The sequence below is a fragment of the Podarcis muralis genome, chromosome 6 (assembly GCF_964188315.1).
Source record: "Podarcis muralis chromosome 6, rPodMur119.hap1.1, whole genome shotgun sequence".
Classification (NCBI taxonomy): Eukaryota; Metazoa; Chordata; class Lepidosauria; order Squamata; family Lacertidae; genus Podarcis; species Podarcis muralis.
In genome coordinates this window covers 54,885,960-54,910,999 of record NC_135660.1, presented here as the reverse complement: position 1 = coordinate 54,910,999, position 25,040 = coordinate 54,885,960, and the positions used below count along the sequence as shown (strand labels likewise).

The 25,040-nt window shown below is 41.7% G+C and overlaps 3 protein-coding genes across 12 annotated transcripts in view; 1 reads left to right on the top strand and 2 right to left on the bottom strand.

Annotated features, from left to right (window-relative positions):
• Window positions 1-8: 8 nt before the first annotated feature.
• IKZF5 (IKAROS family zinc finger 5) lies at window positions 9-11,075 on the top strand. Of its 5 annotated transcripts, none has more exons than XM_028730019.2 (7): window positions 9-163; window positions 2,775-2,837; window positions 3,705-3,816; window positions 5,109-5,195; window positions 6,641-6,804; window positions 6,971-7,153; window positions 7,924-11,075. In XM_028730019.2, the coding sequence occupies exons 5-7, from the start codon at window positions 6,666-6,668 to the stop codon at window positions 8,865-8,867; spliced, it is 1,266 nt and encodes a 421-aa protein (XP_028585852.2). In that variant the 5' UTR covers window positions 9-163; window positions 2,775-2,837; window positions 3,705-3,816; window positions 5,109-5,195; window positions 6,641-6,665; the 3' UTR covers window positions 8,868-11,075. The 5 variants fall into 5 exon arrangements, with proteins under 5 accessions (XP_028585852.2, XP_028585854.2, XP_077786460.1 ...); XM_028730020.2 differs by having other exon boundaries at window positions 33-407; XM_028730021.2 differs by lacking the exon at window positions 3,705-3,816.
• Window positions 11,076-12,722: 1,647 nt separating this feature from the next.
• PSTK (phosphoseryl-tRNA kinase) lies at window positions 12,723-21,568 on the bottom strand. 2 transcript variants are annotated; one of them, XM_028730023.2, is made up of 6 exons: window positions 20,989-21,568; window positions 18,796-19,093; window positions 16,706-16,904; window positions 15,425-15,500; window positions 14,144-14,237; window positions 12,723-13,532 (listed from the first exon to the last, which is right to left on the bottom strand). In XM_028730023.2, exons 1-6 carry the CDS (start codon window positions 21,208-21,210, stop codon window positions 13,348-13,350), a joined length of 1,074 nt encoding a protein of 357 aa, XP_028585856.2. In that variant the 5' UTR covers window positions 21,211-21,568; the 3' UTR covers window positions 12,723-13,347. The 2 variants fall into 2 exon arrangements, with proteins under 2 accessions (XP_028585856.2, XP_028585857.2); XM_028730024.2 differs by lacking the exon at window positions 20,989-21,568 and adding an exon at window positions 20,871-20,974.
• Window positions 21,569-21,711: 143 nt separating this feature from the next.
• The window catches only part of LOC114597413 (disintegrin and metalloproteinase domain-containing protein 9-like), a 36,352-nt gene continuing 33,023 nt past the window's right edge, over window positions 21,712-25,040 (bottom strand). For all 5 annotated transcript variants that reach the window (XM_077930331.1, XM_077930329.1, XM_077930330.1 and 2 more), the window contains one exon: window positions 21,712-24,615. In XM_077930331.1, coding sequence (XP_077786457.1) covers window positions 24,522-24,615 — 94 coding nt within the window. In that variant the 3' untranslated portion in view covers window positions 21,712-24,521. The remainder of the gene's footprint in view (window positions 24,616-25,040) is intronic.

Sequence of the window (25,040 nt, the reverse complement as noted above, 5' to 3'; positions counted from 1 at the left end):
GCCGGCCGCGCCTGTTGGCGGAGCTGGCGGAGCTCTCGCGGGATTTCGAAAGGGGGAAGGACGCGGGTTACGCCTGGGCTCCGGGAGACACAACAAACATGGAGGCGGCGGCAGCGGTGACGGCGGGAGTCGGGTCCACCTGCGGCTGGCAAGTGCGGCGGAGGTGAGGCGGCGGCGGCGGGGCAAGCAGCGTCCGGGGGGCTCCCTCTGCCTGGGCGGAGCAGGAGGAGACCTCGTCGTGCTCCTTCCCCGCTGGCGCCGCGCTCTGCCTGCCTGCCTGCCGAAGTTGGGAGCGCAGGAGGAGTGGCGCCGGCGAAGCCCACTTCGCCGAGGGTCGGTCGGGGAGGCAGCATGTCGGGAGCGGCGCTCCGGTGCGGTCGGGGAAAAGGCTGCGTGCTGCCCAGGAGGTGGGTCCGGTGGGCAGTGGGAAGCTGCCCCCCAGCAGCCCCCAAAAGGGGCTTGGAGTTTGGCTCTCTGTCAGGGTCGCGGGAGGAGAGGTGGCCGCAGGCAGCCTGCGCTTTGCCCGGGAGTCGCTGGCAGCAATTCTTGCCCTAAGGAAAGCAAGAAGAAGAAGAAGAAGATGCCCGGGCTCCTCATGCATCCTACAGTTGTGCAGAAGAGGGGGTTTTCCCCAGCAGGTGCCGCTTGCATGACAAGCTGGCTCTGTGCACATCTCCACCTCTGCGCAACTATTAAGGGGCGGCTGGAACAGGAACACCCAGTCCGGCCTTTCCCCTCCTGGCCGCCCTTGCCCAGCGAAGGAGGATGAAATTGCCTCTTCCCCACACAGCTGTTAAGAGGGGCACACCTCTCCTGCGTTGCATCTCACCACCCTGGCGACCGGCCGTCAGTGTTTCCCAACCTTGTGCCTCCAGCTGTTTTTGGCCTACAATTCCCATCATCCCTTGCCACTGGTCTTGCTAGTCAGGGATGATGGGAGTTGTAGTTCAAAAACAGCTGGAGGCACAAGGTTGGGAAAGAAACAGTGCACACTTGGAAGGGGGGGGGGTGTCCAGAGGCAAAAAGTGGCTCACTGGATTGTTATGGAGCTGACAGCTCTTTTTATCCTAAAACTTACATCCTCGAAGGATGCTAGCTGCTACTGTTGGGTGCTCCTTTAGCACTACCCGAGCCGCCCAGGGTCTAGAAGTGACACTGTTTTGCTTTGTGATCACTCAATAAGCGACACCGAGTGGGAGATGTCTGACTTGAACTGCTTGGAGATGAGAGTAGGTAGTGGAAGGGGAAAGCTGCAAGTTGGGAGGTCTTTGCATGGGATTGAAGAGATGGAGGGCCGGGAGGGTGGTGTGCCATAGGCTGTGTGCATGGAGTTCTGTGGAATGAAAAATCTGAGTTCTATTCCAACTGCCTTCCAAACATGAGTTCCCTCTTACCGTCTCCTTGGTTTAATTCTTTAGAGTAATTATATGAGCCATAATGTTTAGGATTAAATTGGCAAAGTAACTGGGAGCAAGTGTTAAGAGATGAGAAGATGAAGTGGTATCTTCCAACAAGATTGGATCATACTGTATTTGTATCGTGGTACTCTAGGCCGCTGATTTGCAGCATTGGACAAGGTTGCTGAGAGTTCTTCAGCTCTGCATCCCTTCAAGCCTCGCTGCTCTGATCTGCAAGGATGGGGAGATGGGTTAAGTGTTGCCAGAAAGGGCAAAAGTGACAATATACTGGATGGAAATTATTGCTCCCACAGTGCGGTTAATACAGTATAGCTTTGCTGCTGGTGAAAGAGCAAGCTCTGTAAAGTTACTTCCTGCATTTTCAAGTTCTTCCTATGGTTTGTGTCACCTTTGGCTATATATAATATGTTCTCCAGTGCCAGTGGGAGCAGAGGTACAGTGAAACATTTTAGCTGAATAATATGGCTAAGTCTCCTGTAGAGTATGTAGCCAGCTCATTTTTGCTGTTGCCTTCGGGGTGAAAGTTGGCAAGTGAGAATAAGACAACAAATGCATGGTCATTCAAGGCTTTCTGGTGGCTGAAATGTTGATCTTCCTCCTTATAGCACTCATGTTCTGCCTCTTGCACATTTTAATGTATAGATTTTGCATACAGGTTTTGTCATGTTAACTTTTATGTTTGGCAAAAATCAATCTCTCTTTTGGACAATGTGGAACTGTGAAAATGTTAAGGTGTTATGTGAGCAGACTTGAGAAAAGTCTCAATTTTTTCTTTCTTCCTTAGATTTATTAAATATGAGCGTCAAATGTCTGTACTGCACAGAGCAGAAAAATGTGGCATGTACATAAACAGCTGAACCACCTGTTTCAGATATGTAAAAACAGCATAAAAAACTTTAGCATCCAGGCAATCCAGCATCTGGATTGTTTCCTGCATCTATAATTCATTGTGAATATCCTAAATAGGGCTTTGTACAGCAGTGTCAGCTAGAAAAAGAAAAGGATATCCTTCTTACATAGGAAAACTATTGCCTAGGTTTATTCATGTAGATGCTGTATTTTACAGAAGATAATTTTTTAGCATTAACTTGGTAAGGATTTTGGTAAGGGAATTATATTACTTAAGCATGAAATGTGAGTTATAAAACTAAGGTTTTATGGCTTTCCTTAGGTATAATGTACTCTGTGCGTATTTTCAACACTAAAGCAACACCATTATCAGGCTTCGTTATTTTAAGGCAATGGCATCTAATTTAACTCAGTTTGAAAATGCGGAACTTCACATTTTGATTTCCCTTGAGATTGCTTCAAAAACAATATTGAGTATGCAAAATTATGTCTTTTTTTATTCTGCAGTGTTCAACTAATGGAACCCAAGTTAACTTAAATCTATATGAAGCTGATGACTACAGAAAGAAGGTAGGCAAAACTATTGTATAAAGGAAAATTTGAAGCAACTGTCGCTGAGAATGACACTAGATCTTGCTCAGCACTAACCTAGTGATACTTTTATTGCTTTATTTTTTTGTAAACAGCTTTGATGGTTTTTCAACCGATAAAGCAGTGAATAAGTTTTATGAAATAAATAATAAATAAATAACCCAAGAACAGCACTGCTGGATCAGACTGAAGGCCTATCTAGTCTAGCATCCTGTTCTCACAACAGATGTATATGTGAAGACCACAAGCAATCATGAGCACAACATCAGTCTGTCCTAGAAAGATATGGCTGCATAAAGCCTATTAAGGTTATTGTCTTGGTCATACGCTAAACCATATTGTTCCCCACTTAGAAAATAGCAAGAAAAGGCCATGGCAGCACTACACAACTTGTGACCCATGAAAATGATCACATCTCTGCTAGGATCTCTGCTCCTAGTAGCCTTTGGAGAGGGATGTTTCTGGGGTTGGTGTGTTCTCTGCTCTGCTGCCGCCCCTGAGACTTTGAGGCAGACATTGCCAATGCCTCCTGGCTCCCTGTAATGGGCACTGGGCATTGGGTGAGCTAGTCTGTAGTAGACGAGAACAGGGTTTCGCAAACTTGGGTCTCCAGCTGTTTTTGGACAATTTCCATCATCCCTAACCACTGGTCCTGCTAGCTAGGGATGATGATGGTAGTCTAAGAACAACTGGAGACCCAAGTTGGGGAAAGTCTGGAATAGAAGATGGACAAGCCCTCTCAGCCTGGAGACTGGCAACAGAAATTTTTGTAAGCAGCCTTGAAGACTTAACTGGTGGAAATGCTTTTTAAAAACCAATGTGTGCCCTAATCTCATTTCCTTGTAGACTAGAAAGGCATTAATCACAGAAGTGTATTTAATACATGATGGAACATATATTTCAAGAGTGGATTTTTGATGTCTGTTTCACTGATTTGAAGTTGATTTGGAGGATTAAGGTAAAACTGCTGCACACGCATTTTAATGATCTCTTAAAAGTTATGTATCTTCATGTGTTAGTAAACTGTAATGAGCTACGCTTGGGTTTTTTGTCTGGAGGGAAGTAACGAGGAGGTTGTTGCAATATGCAGTGAGAAGCTAAGTCGGAATAAGGGAGCTAAGGGTGCAAGTGGGAATCCTGGTAGTATTACTATTTCTGAAGGCAGCACTGTATAGGGAAGCTTTTTAATGTTTAATGTTTTATTTTGTTTTTATATATGTTGGAAGCTGCCCAGTGGCATGGGTACAAATAAATTATTATTATTATTATTATTATTATTATTATTATTATTATTATTATTAGATGGGGTAGAGTGGGCTATCTGGGAAGAAGGAGTCTTAGAAGACGACTAGTTCTAATTACATTCTTATTAAATACTGTGGGTATTTTTGAGGAATAATGAAAACAAATACTGTTGCTAAGCCTGGGTAACTGTCAATAAAACTCACACTTCAAGAGTTTGAAAATCTACCTTTGTCATTCTTCCCCTCCCTTCCCCACAAGTAATTTCAGTGGCAATGAGTCCTTCCAGTACAGTCCAAAATATAATATTAATCTCTTTCCCCTACTCAGCTGAAAAGCAGAACAAATATACTCTTTTATAAGCCATTTTTTCCAAACATTTTAGACACTCTTTCTGGGTCACACCATTCAAAAACCTTTGACACCCATTTATAGGCAGGAAGACAGGATTTGTTGTCTTTGTTACTATTTTAATTTTCTTCCCAACCTGAACATAAAAGACTATGCCAGAGTATTAATTTGACCATAATTTGAAACAGAATACGGTACTTGAATAGATAGGTCTTTTCATCTAATCCAGCAAAGTAATATGTGTATTTTCATTGCTTGCCTGGTGTTTACTGCAAAATTTTACAAACTAAATTTTTTTCCTGGCAAGATTGAACAAGTATGCCTGTTCAAATATCTTTTAAGTTTTTAAAACTTCCAGGTGACTAGCTGCCTTACTGTGATGTGAACCAGTGTGTGTAGAAATGTTTTCTATGCTGTCAGCCTTCAGAGAAAAATGATTTTCAAATGTGATTATATATACCACTGGTAAAGCCTTAACAGGACACAGTAAAAGGGATTTAAGATTGGGGTGAAAAGGTTGTTTTCAAAGCAAAGTCTGTAAAATGGGTAACTGAAATGCTTCTGTCAGTTTTATATATGATTTTGATCTACCATTCCTGAAGCTTTCTTAAATTAGTTAATAAATGGTTGACTGTTTCCCCCCTTTTTTGTTGATAGGGAAAGTGGGACATGTGTGCTTTATTACTTATCTAATATCCTGAAGAAGAGTTCAAAATGTTTTCTACATAAAAGGAAAAAATTCAGGTACGACATGTCTATAATGATTTTTTGGGAAAAGGCTGCAGTTCTTAGAACTTGCCTTTAAAAGTTTTTATCCACAGCTAATCATTTTGCAGCAGTAGGTTGTATGCATCTCTTTTCTTACAGCACACCAATAAAATGGAATTACAGAGATATTTGGTAGAGGCCAATGGAAGTCTAACATGAATTTTTAGTAATACGTTATTAAATCTTGTGTAGTGATAAAAGACACCACAAATTGCACAAAATCATCGGCTGGTTAAGATTACATATCAAATGGATTTGATAGTCATTTCACTTTATTCCTTAAAAAAAAAAAATAGCCAAGTGAAAGACAGGGTGTGGGAACTAGGAATTTGCTAGACTGTGATTATCATATATAAATCAAAGAAATATGGTTATAATATTAATCTAGGGAGCAGAGTGATCTAAATTCCATCTGGGGAATGGTGCAGCCACTGCTATATCCAGTGTTTTATTGCTCATGCCCACCAGGGTAGCAGGGAAAAGGTAGCTTTTGATGCTTATTTGTTGAGGGGGGCAAATTGGTGGCAGTAGGTGGGCATGCCTGCAGAACCCTAATCCCCTCCACAAGTGTGGGTGAAGGGGTAGTGATTCCCCCCCCCTTGCTGTTCCGTGTTTGTCATTTTGTTGTATTGGATATATATGTTTAGTTTATATTACGTATAAGCTTCTCTGAACATTCCTTTGGGGGGAAGAAGCAGAGTAAATCTAGTGAGTCAAAACAGAACCTGCATTTTCATCAGCAGACCAAGAGAAAAATTTACATGGAGTGGAGACACAAAAGCGGAACCTTTGAAGTGAGAGGTGTCTTACTGAAGTTTCCAATCGTCAGTGCTTTGAGTATTTGTAGATTTCACAGTTCCACAGGCTACCTTCTTTCCCTTGCCCTTGTGTTGCAGAACACCAAATTCTAGTTACCAAGATGGTTCCTTGACAATATAAAATGAGCCTTGCTGGGTGAGACAAAGGGCCTATCTAGTTCAATATCCTGTCTCCTATGTTGGCCAACCAGGTGTCAATGGGAAGCCTGCAAGCAGGAGTTCTGTGTTTTGTTTTTAGCTTAGTATCCTTTTGAACCACAAAAATTTAAACTCTTGATAATGGATAACTGCCTCCTGGAAACCTACTTTCTGTTTTCTGAAGGCCTTGATGTAGCATGAGTAGGTTTGTTGATATGAACAGTATAGGACTTGGGCTTTTACTAAATATTAGATATCTTCACACAGTGAAACTTGATATGGGGAGCCCTAATTGTTTCCCGATTCTGCTTTGATGGCTGGCTTTTTCAAGTCACCATCTACCATCCTAGCCTACCTCATGGGGTACTTGCAAGGCTAACATGCTGCTCTTCAAGTGAGAAATCAGTAATGATTTTCAATATTGTGTGGTTTTTGTTTGAATCTTAAGTTGGTTTTTTATTTTAGGCCCACAGGATTGTGAAGTTGTAGTATGAATATGGGTGAAAAGAAACCAGAACCTTTGGATTTTGTAAAAGATTTTCAGGAATATCTGACACAGCAGACTCACCATGTGAACATGATTTCAGGCTCTGTTAGTGGGGACAAAGAAGCAGAGACTCTTCAGGGAGGTAGGTTCACCATGGTACAATTCAGCTTTCACTTTATTTAACTGAAACGCTGGTTATTGTAGAGGGGAGCTTCTTTCCACCTGTCTCCCAATAGCCTGTTATAGTATGCAAACTAAGTACAAGATAAAGGAAGAAACTTATTGGCGTTTCCCTTCTCTTTTTACAGCAGGGACAGAAGGTGATCAAAATGGACTAGATCATCCTTCGGTCGAAGTCTCACTGGATGAAAACTCTGGAGTGTTAGTAGATGGGTTTGAAAGAACTTTTGATGGAAAATTGAAATGTCGGTATTGTAACTATGCCAGCAAAGGAACAGCACGTCTCATAGAACATATCAGAATTCACACAGGTATGACTGAGTCTGCAGATTTTGTATCTCTCTGCTGGTGGTATATATACCTACACAAGCTTTCTTACTGTGTTAAACACGTGTTTTCCAGTCAGGAGAATTGTATCTATCTGTTAATGATCTTTCCCCTTCTATTTTTCCAGTAAGCAAACTTGATTCTTAAAATTTCAGCTAAATGTAGGAAAACCAGACTATATGAAATAACCTGTGTGACTGTCTAGGGAAATGGTTTTGCCAGCTCTAGATACTGCTTACACTTGCAATGTTGCTGATTCTTTTACTTGTTCAACTTACCCTATGTATCTTCCAGCATTTACTGGTCCTAAGACATGAACCATAAAACTCATCTCTTTCATTTGACTGTTGTTTGTCACAGCTAATTCTGTCCTGGTTTCCTCGCTGGCCCCAATAGGACTAATTTAGCCAGCTAGCCCTGGTGATCATCTAATGTTTATTGGATGGATTTCCCCCCTAAATTGATTTTTGAATTCTGACTTTATTGTTATTCACGTTTTATACTGTTTTATGCTGTTTTTTTGTTGCATCAATTAAGTGTTTTAAATTTGTTGTTAGCCGCTCTGAGCCCGGTTTTCTGAACTGGGAAGGGCGGGGTATAAATAAACATTTATTTATTTTTAACTATTATTAAGGATTTTAAATGGTAGCTTTAGATATTGTAGTGCTCTGTGACCCAACTCTAGTCACTCTTCTTCCATTTGTTTCTTGCAAAACACATGGTATAAATACAATAAAATCTTGTATTCTTTCAGGTGAGAAACCGCACAGATGCCGCTTATGCCCCTTTGCATCAGCATATGAACGTCACTTGGAAGCTCATATGCGATCGCATACAGGTGAAAAACCTTACAAATGTGAATTGTGTTCATTCCGCTGTAGTGACAGAAGCAACCTGTCTCACCACCGCAGGCGCAAACATAAAATGGTGCCTATAAAAGGTACAAGGCCTTCTCTTAGTAGCAAGAAGATGTGGGGTGTCTTGCAGAAAAAGACCAGTAACTTGGGGTATGGTCGAAGGGCGCTAATAAACTTGAGTCCACCTTCCATGGTGGTTCAGAAGCCGGACTACCTTAACGACTTTACTCATGAAATCCCAAACATTCAGACTGAAGCATATGAAAGTATGACAAAGCCAACAGAGACTGGTGGGTTACCAAGAGATTCACAAGACCTTATGGTAGATAACCCTTTAAACCAGCTATCTACTTTAGCAGGACAGTTGTCTAGCCTGCCCCCTGAAAACCAAAACCCACCCTCTCCTGATGTTGTACCGTGTCAAGATGAAAAGCCTTTTATGATGCAGCAGCCGGCCGCGCCAGCAGCCGTTCCAGCGGTGTCGACCAGTATTCCTCAGAGTTCATCCCCTACAAGTCCTGATCCTCGCCCTGCACATTCTCAAAGAAACTACAGTCCAGTCGCAGGTCCCAGCAGCGACCACAGTGCTCATGCCAGCACCCCGAGCATAAGTAATAGCCAGCCAAGTACTCCAGCACCAACTCTTCCAGTTCAGGATCCTCAGCTTCTGCATCACTGCCAGCACTGTGATATGTATTTTGCTGACAATATTCTTTATACGATCCACATGGGATGTCATGGCTTTGAGAACCCTTTCCAGTGCAACATATGTGGTTGCAAATGTAAAAACAAGTATGACTTTGCTTGCCATTTTGCCAGAGGCCAACATAACCAGCATTGATTGAATATAAGTTATACCATGCATTCATTTATCTGTGTTTGTTTAAACACATTGCTGTCTGTCTCTTCGTTGCTACTGGAGAGGTTGCGTGCCCTTTTGGAGGAATCCAGTTAAGCAGATTTAGCATCAAAGGCAATTACCTTTACACGCTTTCATGATTTGCTAGGGACGTGCTTGTTTACCATGGCGGCATTCTTTACATGGTTCCTAAAATAAGAATGAGGTTTGTAGTGCAATTATTATTATTACTATTAATGGAATCAGTGCAACACAATATATACTGACCTAACATAATGTGGATCTTGTCGATCAACACTTGTGTCCAAGCACTTAACAAATACTTAACATTAAGCTGAGCTACTGGAGTAGCCTTTAGTTTAATTCCGTCATACATAATGTACTCAGATATTTTCAGTGTAGAAGCTATATGCAACTGTGTATAAACTGACCATCCCGTAAACTGCTATAAAATATTGTGTAAAGAGTAAACAAAGATAAAGTTGATGTCTGCAACAAAGCTTAAATCTAGGAAAAGTTTAATTGCTGTGAGGCCTTTAATAAAGCTCCTGTGGTAATAGTGAGTCATGATGTGGAAAACTAGAAGAGTAAAAATGTGAAATAGGGAACAAAGACATCCACTTTCCATTACTGCTGACCCCCTTTTAAAGGAATACAAGGAACCAGTGCCTAGTATTAAATGTCTGTAATTTTTAAAACTGTGTGCAGAAAGAAAACATTGGAAGAAAATGGGTAATGTGTTAAAATACTGTACCATAATCTTCATACCTAGCTTGCATTGCATTGCAAAGAACTTCATTACCATTTAAATGTTTATGTGTAAGTTGTTTTGTCTTTACCTTCTGGTAGTAATGTTTTTACCTGAAAATGAAGTGGCAAGGAGGTTATGAGATTATGATAATCCATTCAGATTTCACATGGGTCATTTTATCTGTGAATGATGAATGTACTTATTGAAAAGAGTGTCCTAGTCCAGGTAAACAGCAGTCAAAAGAAAACATTCCATACTAGGTTTTTTGTTATAGTTCTGGACTTGACAAAGCATAAAGTTTATATGAGGAATCACTGACTAATTACAGTGGATAAAAACTCTAAGACATAGCAGTCAACTGTTTCTGCCTTGATCTAGATAAGTGAATAGGCACTTTAAACGAACTATGCTAGCAAAAACTATGGTGCTAGCTTACAGCACATGAATCCTTAATATACAGGGGAAAACACTTTGACATGCACTTTTATTGTATATCTTCGTTATTTTATTTTAAGGGAAAGAGAGGACTTTATACTGCTGTCACTTGCATAAGAAGTAAATATGCACATGGACATACAAACTTACGACAGTGTGCTTTTATTGGTTTCGCATCCCAAAGTACGTGCCTTTGTGTGAGTAATGGTCAAGGATACCCCTGTCCATCTTCAGCTCTTTTGATAGAGGAGCGTTCTTCTGATAGCCAAAATAGGAGCACAGATTAGAAAAGTCCTCTTGAGTCAGTTAAGTCATCACTGGTCAGTGCAAAAGAAAAACCTTATCAGTAGGATCCTATCTCGTAAGATGTAAGAAATCTTACGCCAAAGTCTACTTGAGCAGTTGGGTCCGTCCCCCCCACTCCTGTAGCCACATGGCACCACAAAGGTCCTAAACTATAATAAGGTGGAGGATGCACAGTATTTACTGAGGCAAACAGCACATAGTTTGAGCAGGATAGGCTGCTGGCACTGTACTTAAAGCAGACTAAAAAACTTACCTTCCCTTGTTGGAATTTTTTGTCTCTTTAAGTTTAGATTCATTTTTCAGAGGAAAAGCCCTCTTAAGCAGCTATATTTAAGACCTTAATTTCAGTTCCTGACATTCTCTTAGGTATCTTTCTCAAAGTTAATGTTCAGTGTCTTAATACATTTGTGTAACCGTACTCAATGTTTGCATTCCGACGTATAGAAGTATTTCGCCAGAATATTCTTGGAATTGCCTTCTGCCTCTCTAAAATGGCATAGCACCAAATTAGTCTTGCAACTCTAGTGCCATATATGTTGCACTCAGGAAGTCAGTGACAAACTTATCATTAGTCTTGTTTGATTGGGATTGCATGCTATGACAGCAGAGAACCTAAAATATACTATGTATGTTTTAATTACAGTGCTGGGTATGTTGAATGGACTAACACAGCTAAATAAAGGCTGCTTGTAAAAATCCTCACGTATATCTTAGCTGGGTCATCTTTATGAAATGTCTATAAATGATCTGATTGAATGAGATGTTGTAGAGCAATGGACAACAGCTGGGGGCAACTCCACTCCCAGCCTGTTCATGTCTTCCCTGGCCAAAACCAGACCAGCTGGTCTTAGCTGACCATGAAAGGGCAGCCATGCTGAGAAGGAAGACAAAGAGGCCGATTGACAGCATAGATAGGGCAAGAAGGGGCCATCAAATAAGGTCATGTTGAATAAGTGAGGGAAGGAGAAGCTTTATTGGGACATCTCTACTTTTTCCAGTACAGTGTGTTGGCAAACTCTGAATATTACTGTGTACTAGAAATACAAAATAGAATTGAGCCATAAAGGGCTATGGTCAGGGTCATGGCTTCTATTTTTGTAGAGTTCTTGTACTCCTTAAAGTCAGGCAGATAGTCAAGAGGTGAGGCTTGGAAACATGTAGATAACCTGAGCAATTGCTACAGGTCATGGCAGCTTTTGAAAACACGAGGCCACTGTTGCGGTGGGCAGTGGAAATGGAAACCCTGTGCACTACTGTTTTTTAGAGACCTTTCAGCCAAAGAGCTAGTAGCGACACCTGAGCTGCAGCAGACACTTATAGACTTAAACCAACAAGAAATGAGCTGGGACTAAAAGCAGATGAAGGCTCACAGATGATGTCACTTACCATTGGGATCTACAATGCCAAAATGCTCAGGAATGTTAGTACAAGGTATACTAAGTACAATAGAGCCTTTACTGCTTCCACTAAGTAAGGCATAAGGATGGGATGTTGCAGATTCTGGCTTTACCACTGATACAGAGCAGCTCGTTTCAGTAACAAAACATGCAGGACTGGTGTTTTGAAAAAGCGTATTAGCCTCATTCTATGCTACAGCATCAAAATTAATTTCTAAACATTTTCCACATTCTTTCCCCATATTCAGGTCCCAAATAAGAAAAATTTCAATAAGAACTCTCTTAATTAAAGCAAAACAAAGCCTTGATGTTATAAGGAGCTTGCATTATGTTTTAATAGTTTCTCCAGATGAATTTCAGCTTCTGCATTCAGATAAACGACAATGTGTGAGAGATGGTGATTGAAACCACAGCCCATAACCCACTTATTTTCAAATTGTCAACATGGCTTTAGTGCCTCTGTGGATTGTGGATCGCTGCCTTACTAGGTTGCTCTATTACTACTGTTAACTTACTATTTTTAAACCCTTTGTTACTCACAGCACTGAAAACAAAAAGTGATATACAGTCATACCTTGGTTCACAAACGCCTTGCGAGTTGAACGTTTTGGCTTCCGAACGCCGTAAACCCAGGAGTGAGTGTTCCGGTTTGCAAACGTTCTTTGGAAACCCAAACCTCTGATGCGGCTTCCAATTGGCTACAGCAGCTTCTGACACTTCCTACAGCCAGTTGGAAGTTGCGTCTTCGTTTCCGAAGGTTTTGGAAGTCAAACAGACTTCTGGAACGGATTCCGTTCGACTTCCGAGGTACCACTGTACCTTTGATGGAAAAAATTCACAAAATGTGGAATATATAGCCGGAAGTACTATATGCATACCCTTTGTAAATAAAAATGAAACAGCAGTCTGGGAAGCACTAGATGGAACAAATATGGAAAGGCACAATCCTTTTGATTCTGATGGTCTTTAATGTACAGTATTTTATAACAGTGCTAAAGCTACACACACAACTCAGCCAAATTGGTAAAGAAAAAGTGATTTATATGCATTGCATATGCAATATAACATTGTGCCACCAGATTGCACTGTAGAGTCCCGTTTTTATCTACAGTACTTGTTTTCCCTATTTAAATTTACAACGCTTTTAACTGGAATGCTTCTTTAATATGTCTAGATCCAGCCATTGTTTGCCCACTATGCCCCTTGCCCTCCAGTTGTTGGACTACAACTACCATCGTCCATTAGATCTTCAGCCATGCTAGTAGGGGCTGGTGGGACTTTGAAGTTTAATAACATCTGGGTCATATGTATGAGTCAATGATCCTGGCTGCAGACATATTTCAAATTATAGCAAGGGTAAATTTCACTGTATCTTTCTTCTCCCTATGGATCCTGAAGCTTCTTGGTACAACTGGTATTTTTGGCAGTCAGTCCGAACAGAGAGAGTGAGGGAATTGGCTCATTTTTTCCCAATGAGACATCAGATGCCAAATCTCAGCAATATCTAGTATTCTTGCCAAACCCACATGCCCACAGCGTTATATCCCCCTTCACTGAATGTATAAAAATGCTACTACTTCTCACTTAAATATTTCTTAACAATGTCATCTGCCTGTTGGCTGAATAAAGAGGTTACATTCATATTCAATTGGTTATTTTTCTCATTTTCTCTATGCCTCAAATCTTCCAAAAATTCCACTTTCAGCATATTTAGTTCATCTGCCAAGCTCTTCATCTCCTTTGGGGTAAGGTTATTATCTAGGGAAACAAAATATACAGCACATGGTGATTTACCTACTGTTATATTAAATTTATCTTAAACCAGGCAGAGGGCCTTCTCAGTAGCGGCGCCCACCCTGTGGAACACCCTCCTATCAGATGTCAATTAAATAAACAACTATCTGACTTTTAGAAGACAACTGAAGGCATCCCTGTTTAGGGAAGTTTTTAATGTTTGATGCTTTATCGTGTTTTTAGTATTCTGTTGGGAGCTGCCCAGAGTGGCTGAGGAGACCCAGCCACATGGGTGGGATATAAATAATAAAATTATTATTATTATTATTATTATTATTATTATTATTATTATTATTATTATTTTAAAGGGGACGGAAGATCAAAAGTTTAAGAGGTTTAAGCAAAGCCACTATTTTTTTGAAAATGAATAGAGGCTTACCTCCTCAGGAGTGGGATCTCCAAAAGAGGAATCTTCAGAGATAGAGGACAACTGGCATGTATAGGGCCTTTGTGCATAAACAGTGTCTTTAAATAGCAGTCATAAACCGCTGCGGATGTATGGTTTTGTTGCACTGTGCCTTTCTAATTTAAGTGCATGCAAAGCAAGTTAAGCAACCTCTTGCAAATAAGCATACCTTTAGCAGTCTTCATGGTCTGAGAGACAGCTCGCCTGACAGCCTGGTCTGCTTGATGAAGAACACTGGCTGCACAAATAGCTCGATCCATTTCCTAGCCGCAATCAACAGGAAAAAATGTTTTTAGAACTGGGCTCATCTATCTATCTATCTATCTATCTATCTATCTATCTATCTATCTCTTCAAAGGGTAAATTTGGGCATTGTGAGCACATGCACTAACTGGGGTGAGCTTTGTGCACCTTCCTCCTTGCATAAAGGGAGGAGAGTTGAAGCTTCCAAAAATATTTTGCACTTTCAGACAAGTGTGAAACTACACAGAGGGAATTTCGGTACAGAGCACTCTTGACGTTTGCCATAAGAACCTCTACTGAACATTCTCCACTTTTCAGAAATGCTGTGACACAAGAAAGCTTACAACCATAAGACATGTGAAGACACTTTGATTCAGTGAAATGAGGTGAAAGAAGGCAGACTTCCCTCTTGTCTGCTACAGAAGGCTAGCACTCATTTCCTTTGCCATCCATTGTTCCGGAGCCCCTTACGGGGTTCCTTCTTCGTTTCTGGGGGGGCTTCTGGTGCCCGCCGAGTCCCACGGCCACGGGCTCACTCTGCCCGTGGTTTTTCTTGGTGGGTCGTCGCTATGCCGCAGCGTACGACCCTTTTCCACGGAGCCCCTCTTCAGAGACTGAAGAGGACCGCCATTGCCGTTTCGCGCCGCCTCCGGAAGTCTGCTTTTGCCATCCATTGTTGACAACGGGACCTGATGGTTCTGGTAGTTCTCTCAGTTACAGCCACCAAGTTGTCCCATTCAGAGTAGACCAATTGAAACTAATAAAGTTAAGTTAGACATGATTATGAACTTCAGTGGGTTTACTCTGAGTTAGACTACCATTGGGTGGGATTCATCTAATGAACCCCACTAGCAAAAGCTCTGCATAATGACTTCCACTTGTACAGTGAGCCTTCCCCTATACCCCATTGACGGGGGGGGGGGCGTGTCAGGAGAACCCCCAGAACTGTGTATGACAGGGGAAATTATTCAGTCTGGAAAGCTGATATGCTTGTGCAGATGGAGTGTTCTAATGGCACAACACTGAATTCCACCAATTGTCTTTACAGCACAAACTCCTTCTTTATGAGCAGAAAGTGATTCTTAGATTTCCTGTGTAGGAAACGTTCTCCTCCAAAGTGGACAATTCTCCACTGGTGGATTATTTTCAGCAGAAGTGCCAGGCATCAAATGTCTATTTTATAACCTATGTAATAGTTCCATATTACCTTTACTTCTGTATTCTCTTCCAGGGGTTTCACTGGATTTTCCAGAGCAGTAGATAGCAAATCAAGCACTTGAAGACTGAAAAAGTCAAGAAAACAAAAATGTTAAAGAAAGACTAACTATGCACATGCAATGTAAGCACTCGCCTAAGGATGGGACACTGGCATCACATAAGTGTCCAAGGCAAAAATTTTGCTGAGATCAATGAGGTTGGATAGCAGAGAAAAGAGTGAGCAAAGCGTAAATTGGGATCTAATCTTGGATCTCGGGGTGAGCCGCAGTAGATTGGCAAGGGTTTCTTTTGTTTTCTGATTCTCTTTTTTATATATATACAATAATTTTTATTAGTTTTCAGTTAGAATAATCCAATGGTAGCCTCATTATAACATTGCCAAATTATAATACAATTACTAAACCCAACCATTCAGATGCCGAATTATATACCATATTTTTTGCACCATAACACTCACTTTTTTCCTCCTAGAAAGTAAGGGGAAATGTCTGTGCGTGTTATGGAGCGAATGCCTGCGGGTGGCGGGGGGATCTGCTGCAGTCGTGAGCAGAGGTTCCATGGTTCCCCTTCCGTCCCTCCTCCGTAGTTACAAAGCATGGATCCACATGGATCCTCAGGATTTTTGCATTGGGCTACTCCAAACTCACTGTCAGATCACATGTCTGTGGCCACAGCATGAACCACAAAAATCATATATCCACTATTTCGTTTAGATTTTTTTTTCTTGTTTTCCTCCTCTAAAAACTACGTGCGTGTTATGGTCCGGTGCGTGTTATAGAGCGAAAAATACGGTAATTTAGGTGGCCTCCCACTTGCTAGAATTGATGGTTTGGTGATTTACTTCATAGTTCTGTGTTCCAAAATTTTATTCATATCAGTTGCAATCCAGTCAAAATAACAATCCTGTATACAACTGTAACATTAACAACACCCATTCGTCACACAGGATGTTGCCTTGCATTGAGTCAGACCATTGGACGATCTAGTTCAGCTTTTGTCTACACTGACAGGCAGCAGTTCTCCAGTTTCAGACAGCACTGCCTGGAGATGCTGGGGATTGAAGTAGGGACCTTCTACATGCTCAGCACGTGTACTATCACTGAGCTATGTCCCTTTCCACAGCTAGGTGCCCTGCAACAAAGCTATTCCAAGGCAAATATCAATGAACAGAGAAGCGCTGCACAACTCCAGAGTTCTACACTCTGCTAGGCCCACAGATGTCTGTGAAGCCTCCATTTAATTCAATGTAAATAATTGCTTTCATACATACTTATCTTCTACTGAACATTCTGTAGTCTTCAGAATGAGGCTGTTCTGCTCCCAGGCGTATTTCTCTGGATTTGGAACTTCCATTTTTTGCACCATTGCATGGATGGTTTCTTCAGGTAATGGTTGTTTTCTCTGACTGTTTCTCTCTAAACAAACATCAGCCTGACAATCTAAGAACAACTGACAGAAGCCCAGGGTATCTAGACAAATATAAAAATATTCCTGGATGATAAGAGGGTCATTTTAATCTCACCATGGTTTCTGAAAACTGTAGGCATAACACACACACAGGAATTTTGCACAAAATAAGGTGGTCTTCTGTATCACCATGAAGTAAGGATGTGGGATCCTAAGTATTTCAGAGTTTAGTATTCATTATAAATAGAGCTTGCACAAGACTATGTAACACAGATTCTCAAAGACCTGTTTTGGTTGCCTATTTGCCACCAAGGCCAATGGGATTCCCTGAAAAAATAATGACATAGGCACCAGGCAAAGCTGCCTGATGAGAGTTTTCCACAAGAGGGCACTGCAACTGAAAAGGCGCGGGCAGCAGCAGCAGCAGCAAGATGTTATTGTCCAGGTGGCTGCTATGGTGGCAGGTAATCCTCCAGGTATCCTAGCCCCAAGCCATTAGGGCTTTCTAGGTAAAAATTATCACTCTGGAAACAGACCAGAAGCCAGTGAAGTTATTCAAACACTTTTGAAATGTGATCCCAACTTCTGGTACGAGTTAGCAGCCCGGCAGCTATGCTTTGAACTAACTTGCAATTTCCAAACTGCCTTCTGTAACACGTTGCAGTAATCTATTCCGGAAGTTACCAGAACTTGGACTGCTGTACATGTCCAGAGGCAGGTGTACCAGCCTCAGCTTGTGGAAGGCACTCTGTGCCACACAGACAAACTCTTGTTCTTCCGGTGACAAAGCTGGGGACAACAAGCACCTCAAGATGCAAACTCGATCCTTCAAGGAGAGGGCAGCTATATCTATAACTATTGAGCACCACCTTCCCACACAAACTACCCACCAACAGTACCTCAGCAATCCAGTCCATTACTGAGCCGAGACACCAGTTCAACGCTCATCAGAATCAGATGTAAAAGAAAGATGGTGCATATGAACTCCCAACTCCAAAGTATTGGATGCCCTTGCAGTGATTGATCTAAATACAGTGGTGCCTCGCAAGACGAAATTAATTCGTTCCGCGAGTTTTGTCGTCTTGCGATTTTTTTCGTCTTGCGAAGCACCGTGTCGGGAAAGTTTTGGAAAAGCTTCAAAAATCACCAAAGTCTTTAAAAACCTCAAAAAAGGCTACCACACCGCGTTCTATGAGTTGCTCCTCGAAGTGAAGTCGCAACTGTATTAACGGTGTTAAGAAAAAGGAAACAAACTTGCAAGACGTTTTCGTCTTGCGAAGCAAGCCCATAGGGAAAACCGTCTTGCGAAGCAGCTCAAAAAACAAAAAACCCTTTCGTCTAGTGAGTTTTTTGTCTTGCGAGGCATTCGTCTCGCGAGGTACCACTGTATTAAAAGGGGCGGGGGGGGGGGGGGGGGAGAGAGATGAAGCCCTATGGAATGATATAAAATAAATGTACCAAGAACCCAAGCTGTCATTATCCAGGACCACTTTCTGAAATTAGCTACTCAGTTAGGAACTAAGCCATTGCTATTCAGGGCCTCCAGTTTCTAAACCAGCTACCCTGTTCAGGAGGCAATAGTCCAGAAAACAACTGGAAGTTCCAGACAAATTGGCTTGGTTCTATTCTCCATGTCTCGTTCCTGGCATTGGTCATGGCAGGTGGAAGGAAACCGACATCTGCAAGGAGTACAATCCCAGCTTCACTACCAATGCAGAAATGGCCAGTTCTGTATCACAAGTTGCTGCCCGGAATGCTATCATAGTTTAGGTGTTTTATGTAGCAGATTATTAATCTTTGGGACAGATAGGAATCCCTAAGAAACAACAAGAGAACTTTGTTCTCTGCACAACAAGGATAGGAATCCCTTTTAGCCATAACATCCCAAATCATGGTTTGCACTGCTGAGTCATAAGGCTGAGCTGCTACCTTAAAATATAATATCAGACTTACACTGGCGAGCTAACTGGTACACTTCATATCTCATACTCCGATAATAAAAGTTGTCATCTAAAATAAAATATATTGGTCTGAGAGGGATAAAATCTATTAAATATTGACAAGATGCAGAGTCTTCAGTTCCTGTTCTTGGATATATTAATTCTTGTTCTTTCAGATAGCAGGCAAACCTTTTCCATGTTGTTTCAGTTCTGTTTGGAGGAGGAGAATAATGGCATCCTTTAATAAAATTTTGAAGGAAATGTTCAAGATACAGCAATAATTCATGACGATACAATCTCCAGTGTGACATCTATAAAGTAAAAAGACAATTATTCATGGTTAGAGTGCAAGATATTGGATAAAAACTGGAACCATTAAAAGCAACGAAGGTTTTGCTATTGGCTGCAGTGTTAAATGGACAGCATTTGTCCTCTTCATATTTTAGATGATTTGCTATTCTTTCTTAGCATCAATCATGCCTATAATTCTCTGCATGGCCCACCCATGCCATTTTAACCAAAACTCTTCTCTCCTTACAGGCATTGTGCTGCAAAATCCCAGTTTAATATAATATGCTGCTACCAGTCTTCCCAACTATTAGTGTAACTACCACAAAACAATTGTTACTCTTGCAACAAACATGCTAACCCCTCTACAATGCATGTAAGTAGTAACTCCAGCAGGGTAACCATGTGAAAATCAAATAGTAATAATTACACACTATTAAGTTTTTATATACTACCACAAATCAACAACAGATTGAGTAGTACACTTATTCAATCACAGAAGGTAATTTAGCCTTTTATCTTTCGTTTTTCTTTTGGTGCCTTAAAGGCCAACAGATTTATAGCACAACCCTAACCATGCCTACTCAGAAGGAAGTCCTACTGAATTCTCCCAGGTAAGAGGAGTTAGGATTGCAGTCCTATTGCAGTGTAAATTTCATGGACTTCACTGAAGCCACAGGAATGTTCAAGAAGGGCTTATTTTGCAGCAAATTTGTCTTTAAGGTAATAAAAAACTCTTGGTTGTTTCTGCAAATGAATATTAAGTAATTTCACATCTTCTAAACAGCTTGTGTTATCAACAAATGCCCAGACTGAACTGACTGCTTTGCGAAATACCACCACCACTGGTTTATTTATGTATTGCCTTTCAGCCCAAAGGGCCCTGAACCAGCAACCAGCATACTGAAATACTGTAAAACAAGACATAACACTATGCTGGTTTATCAGTCCGTACAGGAGGATCAAAACAGCAAAATGTTAAGATTCAGAAAGGGAACTTTCAGCAGAAAATAATAGGAAACAAGATGCCTTTTAAAAATATGCAGGCAAGTCTTGCTTAACTTCATGTTACTAAAATATACATAGATGCTTTAAAAACGAGCTCACTTTTCCTGATGCAAATTGAAATACGCAAAACCTTCTGCCGGCAGCTGGAGCGAATCACAGCCGATTTAGAAGAATGGTAACTTTTGTCATTTATCGCTGCCATGCTACAGCAGATTACTTTAATAAAGGACGTGGGTGGTGCTGTGGGTTAAACCACAGAGCCTAGGGCTTGCCGATCAGAAGGTCAGCGGTTTGAATCCCCGCAATGGGGTGAGCTCCCGTTGCTCGGTCCCTGCTCCTGCCAACCTAGTAGTTCGAAAGCACGTCAAAGTGCAAGTAGATAAATAGGTACCACTCCGGCAGGAAGGTAAACAGCGTTTCTGTGCGCTGCTCTGGTTTGCCAGAAGCGGCTTAGTCATGCTGGCCACATGACCTGGAAGCTGTCTGCGGACAAACGCCGGCTCCCTCGGCCTATAGAGACCCCAGAGTTGTCCGCAACTGGACCTAATGGTCAGGGGTCCCTTTACCTTTACCTTTACTAGGCTCCCTCAATACCCAGATTTTTTTTTACTATTTTAGCAAACTTGGTGAGCGCCTCCTCAAGGCAAACCCCGCAGCTGACCCTAAAGCAGCAGATTTTCTAGCTGGATTCAGCTGCGAGGCGTCAGAAGGAAAAGGATCCTTGGCAATGACAGCGGTAGGAAGCTCGCACAGCGGCTGAAAATTAAAGCTGGGGCGCATCCTGCTGCCCACCTGGAGCTGCTGTGCTACCACTGAAAGATCCCGCGGGCAAGAGAAGACCTTTCCCTGGCCAATGAGAATCGCAAGACCACATTGGCCAATAAGGAGCAGGGGGGGGGAGGCTACTGACCAACGGCTGCTGCTCGCGCTGTCCCGAGCTCTCCTTTGATTGGTCGAACGCTTCCGGAGGGATGAGGTCGTCGTAAGCGAGGGGGACGCAGCGCCACCCTTTGCGCTCCCTCAAGACCCGGCTCAGGGCCTGCGCCGTCGTCGTTTTACCCGCGGCAGGTAAACCGCAAAGCAAGCACAGCCCCAGCTGGTGGCCTCCGGCGCGCCGTAGCTCTTCCGCCATGAGGCCCCGCGCTTCGTGCCGCGCGTTAAAACTCCCGTGCCTGGAGGGGACCGACGGCTCTCAGTTCTGCGCTTGCGCAGTTGACTCCGCGCGCTAGCACTGCGCAGGCGCGCTGGGGAGGGACTTCGGCGCAGGGAGTTCTAAAGAGACAGGGCTTCCTCCTACTTCCGCGCACCAGACTTCCGGGTTGCTTTCGACGCTGGGCTCTAGAGGGGTAAAAGCGGCCGTTGCACGTAGGAGACAAGCGGGGAGCCCTGGCACCCCTTTGTCGCTTGCAGTGATTGGGCAGCAGTTTAGGGTGGCCACATGCAATAGAGGACAAGGCAAGTTGGTTCCGATTGTTGGTTGCGCTGTGAGTTGCTTTTAATGAAAACTGCTAAACGGTATTGATAGAGCAGGCATAGCGATTTTTTTATGAAAATGAATTACATTTCTAATGATTTTTCAAAGAGTTGTTGCTTTTAAGTATTACCAACTTCCAGTAAAAGAAACGCGTGCAAATTAAATAGCAAAGTATTTTATTTCTTACAAAATAGTTCACGGAGATTGCTATTGAAATACAACAGTGTAAAGTACCGGCATTTTTCTGCCGGTATTTAATAGCGATTTGTGCAAAACTGCATATAAAATGGTTATAGGTATTAGAAAAAGTAGGTGTTGAAAAGTATTGTTAGAAGTTTGATTTCTGTTGGCATTTTAGAACCTGTAAGCAAACGTTACAGCCCCCATTCTCAGAAAAATGAGCTGAACTGTGGGGGTTAAAACCCCATGTTGGGCAAAAAAATTCCTGCATTACAGGGGGTGGAATAGATAATCCTTGTAGTCCCTTCCAACTCTGATTTGGCAGACATCTTCATTAAAGTGTTTTAAATGTCTGCTAAAACTTCCAGCAAGCCTATCTGGGCATATAATTTCATTGTGTATTACTCATTTTTAAATGCTACTGCTTTTATCTATTGCTAATTATTTTATTGCTTTATATACACTGCTTAGATATATTTTTTTTGAGCCAGCAAAATCTTATATTCAAATAAATACCCGTACAAATAATTTACTGTTTCTAACAATATAGCATTCACAGCAATCGGATTGTACATTCATTCACCTCCAAAACAAAAATACTGTGGAATGGGTGTGATTAGGTATGATTTTGACAGTGTGAGCTGTTCCTACAATATTGTAACCAAGATCTAAATTCCTATATATTAAAATTAAATAAGGAGGATGCATAATTATGCCCCCTGCCACAGGTTTGGAATATAGAAATGGAAGACCAGACCATTAATTTAGGAGTACTTTGCCTAATTTAGTGCAAAAAGGCATATTGAAAAATATCCATTTACAGTATTTTGGAACTTAATAACTGTGAACTTGGGCAATACCAGCTGAGGACAAACAACATTGGAATCAGCTCCTATTCTCAAACAAATTAATGTCCACTTTGCCAACCATGTAATTAGCACTCAGGGTCTGCAAAATCCTGCCCCCGACCCAATTTTCAGTATCAGTTCTACCTCCATGCACTTCCTTTGGTTCTGCACTCTCAATTCCATGCATTGGCCACCCCCTTAGTGAATAACTCAGAAAATGGTTTCCCCCCCCCCCTTCATTGTTTTTCATTCACAGTTTGTTTTATGTTTAAAGCAGCTGAATTTTAAGGAACAATTATTCACAGAAAAGCTGTGGGCAAAGGTAGATGCAGCATTAAGTGCATCATTAGAACTCGTGTCATGTTTTAAATATATATAAAATGGGCGTGTAGGGGAGTGATTTCAATCAGGATTGCAGTATAGCGGAGGAAATAATAATAATAATAATAATAATAATAATAATAATAATAAATAATAATTTATTTGTACCCCGCCCATTTGGCTGGGTTTCCCCAGCCACTCTGGGCGGCTTCCAACAAGGTTTCACCTCTCTTTCCTATGAAAATAGCTTTAGGGCAGGCGTCCTGAAACTTGGCCCTCCAGATGTTTTGAGACTACAATTCCCATCATTCCTGACCACTGGTCCTGCTAGCTAAGGATCATGGGAGTTGTAGGCCAAAAAACATCTGGAGGCCCGAGTTTGAGGAAGCCTGCTTTAGGGTGAAAGCTGCCTTTGTCATCAATGAGAGCTTTTTTCTAAGGCTAGCAGCTGTGCCTTAGGTGTGTTTTGTGTGCAAGTTATTTTAATCAAGACCTCCATTTCTTGTGTGCTGCAATCCCAGTGGTAAATCAACCCTTGTGCATCCTTAAAAAAAAAAAAAAAAGATATTAAAATTTGGAAACCTAAAATGATTTCTAATTACACATTTAGCATTGCATCAGTTTGGCCCTGTGTTGGGAGGGATGTATTTATGTATATGTCCTGATGGCTAATGTGACACAACACAAACAGTATTCTGCTGTCTAATACATGAGTTCTGAGACGGGTCCATGGACCACCAGTGGTCTACAAACTTTGTTTAGGTGGTCCGTGTGTCAGTATTAAATAATAATACTGATTTTAGATGCATTTTTATTGCTGCTTTAATTTCTTATATTGTATTTTAGTGTATTGTAATAGAGTACAGTGGTGCCTCGCAAGACGAAATTAATTCATTCCGCGAGTTTTATCGTCTTGCAATTTTTTCCGTCTTGCGAAGCACGGTGTCGGGAAAGTTTTGGAAAAGCTTCAAAAATCACCGAAGTCTTTAAAAACCTCAAAAAAGGCTACCACACCGCGTTCTATGAGTTGCTCCTCGAAGTCAAGTCGCAACTGTATTAACGGTGTTAAGAAAAAGGAAACAAACTTGCAAGACGTTTCCGTCTTGCGAAGCAAGCCCATAGGGGAAATCGTCTTGCGAAGCAGCTCAAAAAATAAAAAACCCTTTCGTCTTGTGAGTTTTTTGTCTTGCGAGGCATTCGTCTTGCGAGGTACCACTGTAATGCCATAAAATACAATAGAAGAAGCAATAAAAATACAATTTAAAAATCATACAGCATCTAGCACAGCACATTACCATCATTATAACAGGCAAAAAAAATAATCATTCAATGGGCCATCAATACCCACAGCAATTTTCAAGTGGTCTGCAGGGAAAAAAATGTTGGGAATCACTGATCTAATGATTAAGGCAGTCTTAGTCTATCTAGAGATTCAGGGGGGGGAAATCCCATATTCTTTTGTTACTGTTCCAACAGTTTTTTTAGAAATTAAAATGAGGTCTTCACTTGTATATCGATAAAAAATAATACTTTCAAAAATATGTAACAGGTTTAGCACTGGCACATTTCTGCTACCCTCTTAGATGTTTAATGTGTCCATCTAACCCTCTTGAGAATTTCTCAGGATGGAGTTGCGTAAACAGGTCTGGGTGGGATTGGTGGTCGTAAAGGAGGTCTTGATGGACGTGGCCCAAGGTTTGCTTGTATGGGTGGCCTAAAGGAGATAAAATGCAGTATTAGTAGTGTGTGTTTGGTGGCATATTTCAGAGGCTGGTCAATAGAGATAGACATTCTAGAAACATAATGAATACTTCTACCTCCCTCCCTCCTTCCTTACTTATTTTGACAATATCCTCTGTATGAATGATAGCTACTCTGCCAGAGTTCTACCCCTTTATGCCATGGGTAGGCAACAAGGTACCCTTGTTTTAACCCCAACTCCCATCAGCCCCAGCCAGCATAGCCAATGCTCAGGAATGATGGGAATTGTACTCCAATAACATTCTGGAACGAACCACGATTGGTTACCGCCTCATGCACATCAACTGCGCACTCTTTGCACAAGTGAAGCCACAGATAAATAGAGGTGAACAGGAGAAACGGGCAAAATACTGCTGAAGCCCTTGCTGATATTCCCAC

Coding starts and splice junctions, on each gene's coding strand:
- IKZF5 (XM_077930334.1), top strand. CDS start 6,666: ATGAATATGGGTGAAAAGAAACCAGAACCTTTGGATTTTGTAAAAGAT. Junction 6,805..6,970: donor AGCAGAGACTCTTCAGGGAG/GTAGGTTCACCA, acceptor CTCTTTTTACAG/CAGGGACAGAAGGTGATCAA. Junction 7,154..7,923: donor ACATATCAGAATTCACACAG/GTATGACTGAGT, acceptor GTATTCTTTCAG/GTGAGAAACCGCACAGATGC.
- PSTK (XM_028730023.2), bottom strand. CDS start 21,210: ATGGCGGAAGAGCTACGGCGCGCCGGAGGCCACCAGCTGGGGCTGTGC. Junction 16,905..18,795: donor GTACCAGTTAGCTCGCCAGT/GTAAGTCTGATA, acceptor ATATTTGTCTAG/ATACCCTGGGCTTCTGTCAG. Junction 14,238..15,424: donor AAGAGAATACAGAAGTAAAG/GTAATATGGAAC, acceptor GATTGCGGCTAG/GAAATGGATCGAGCTATTTG.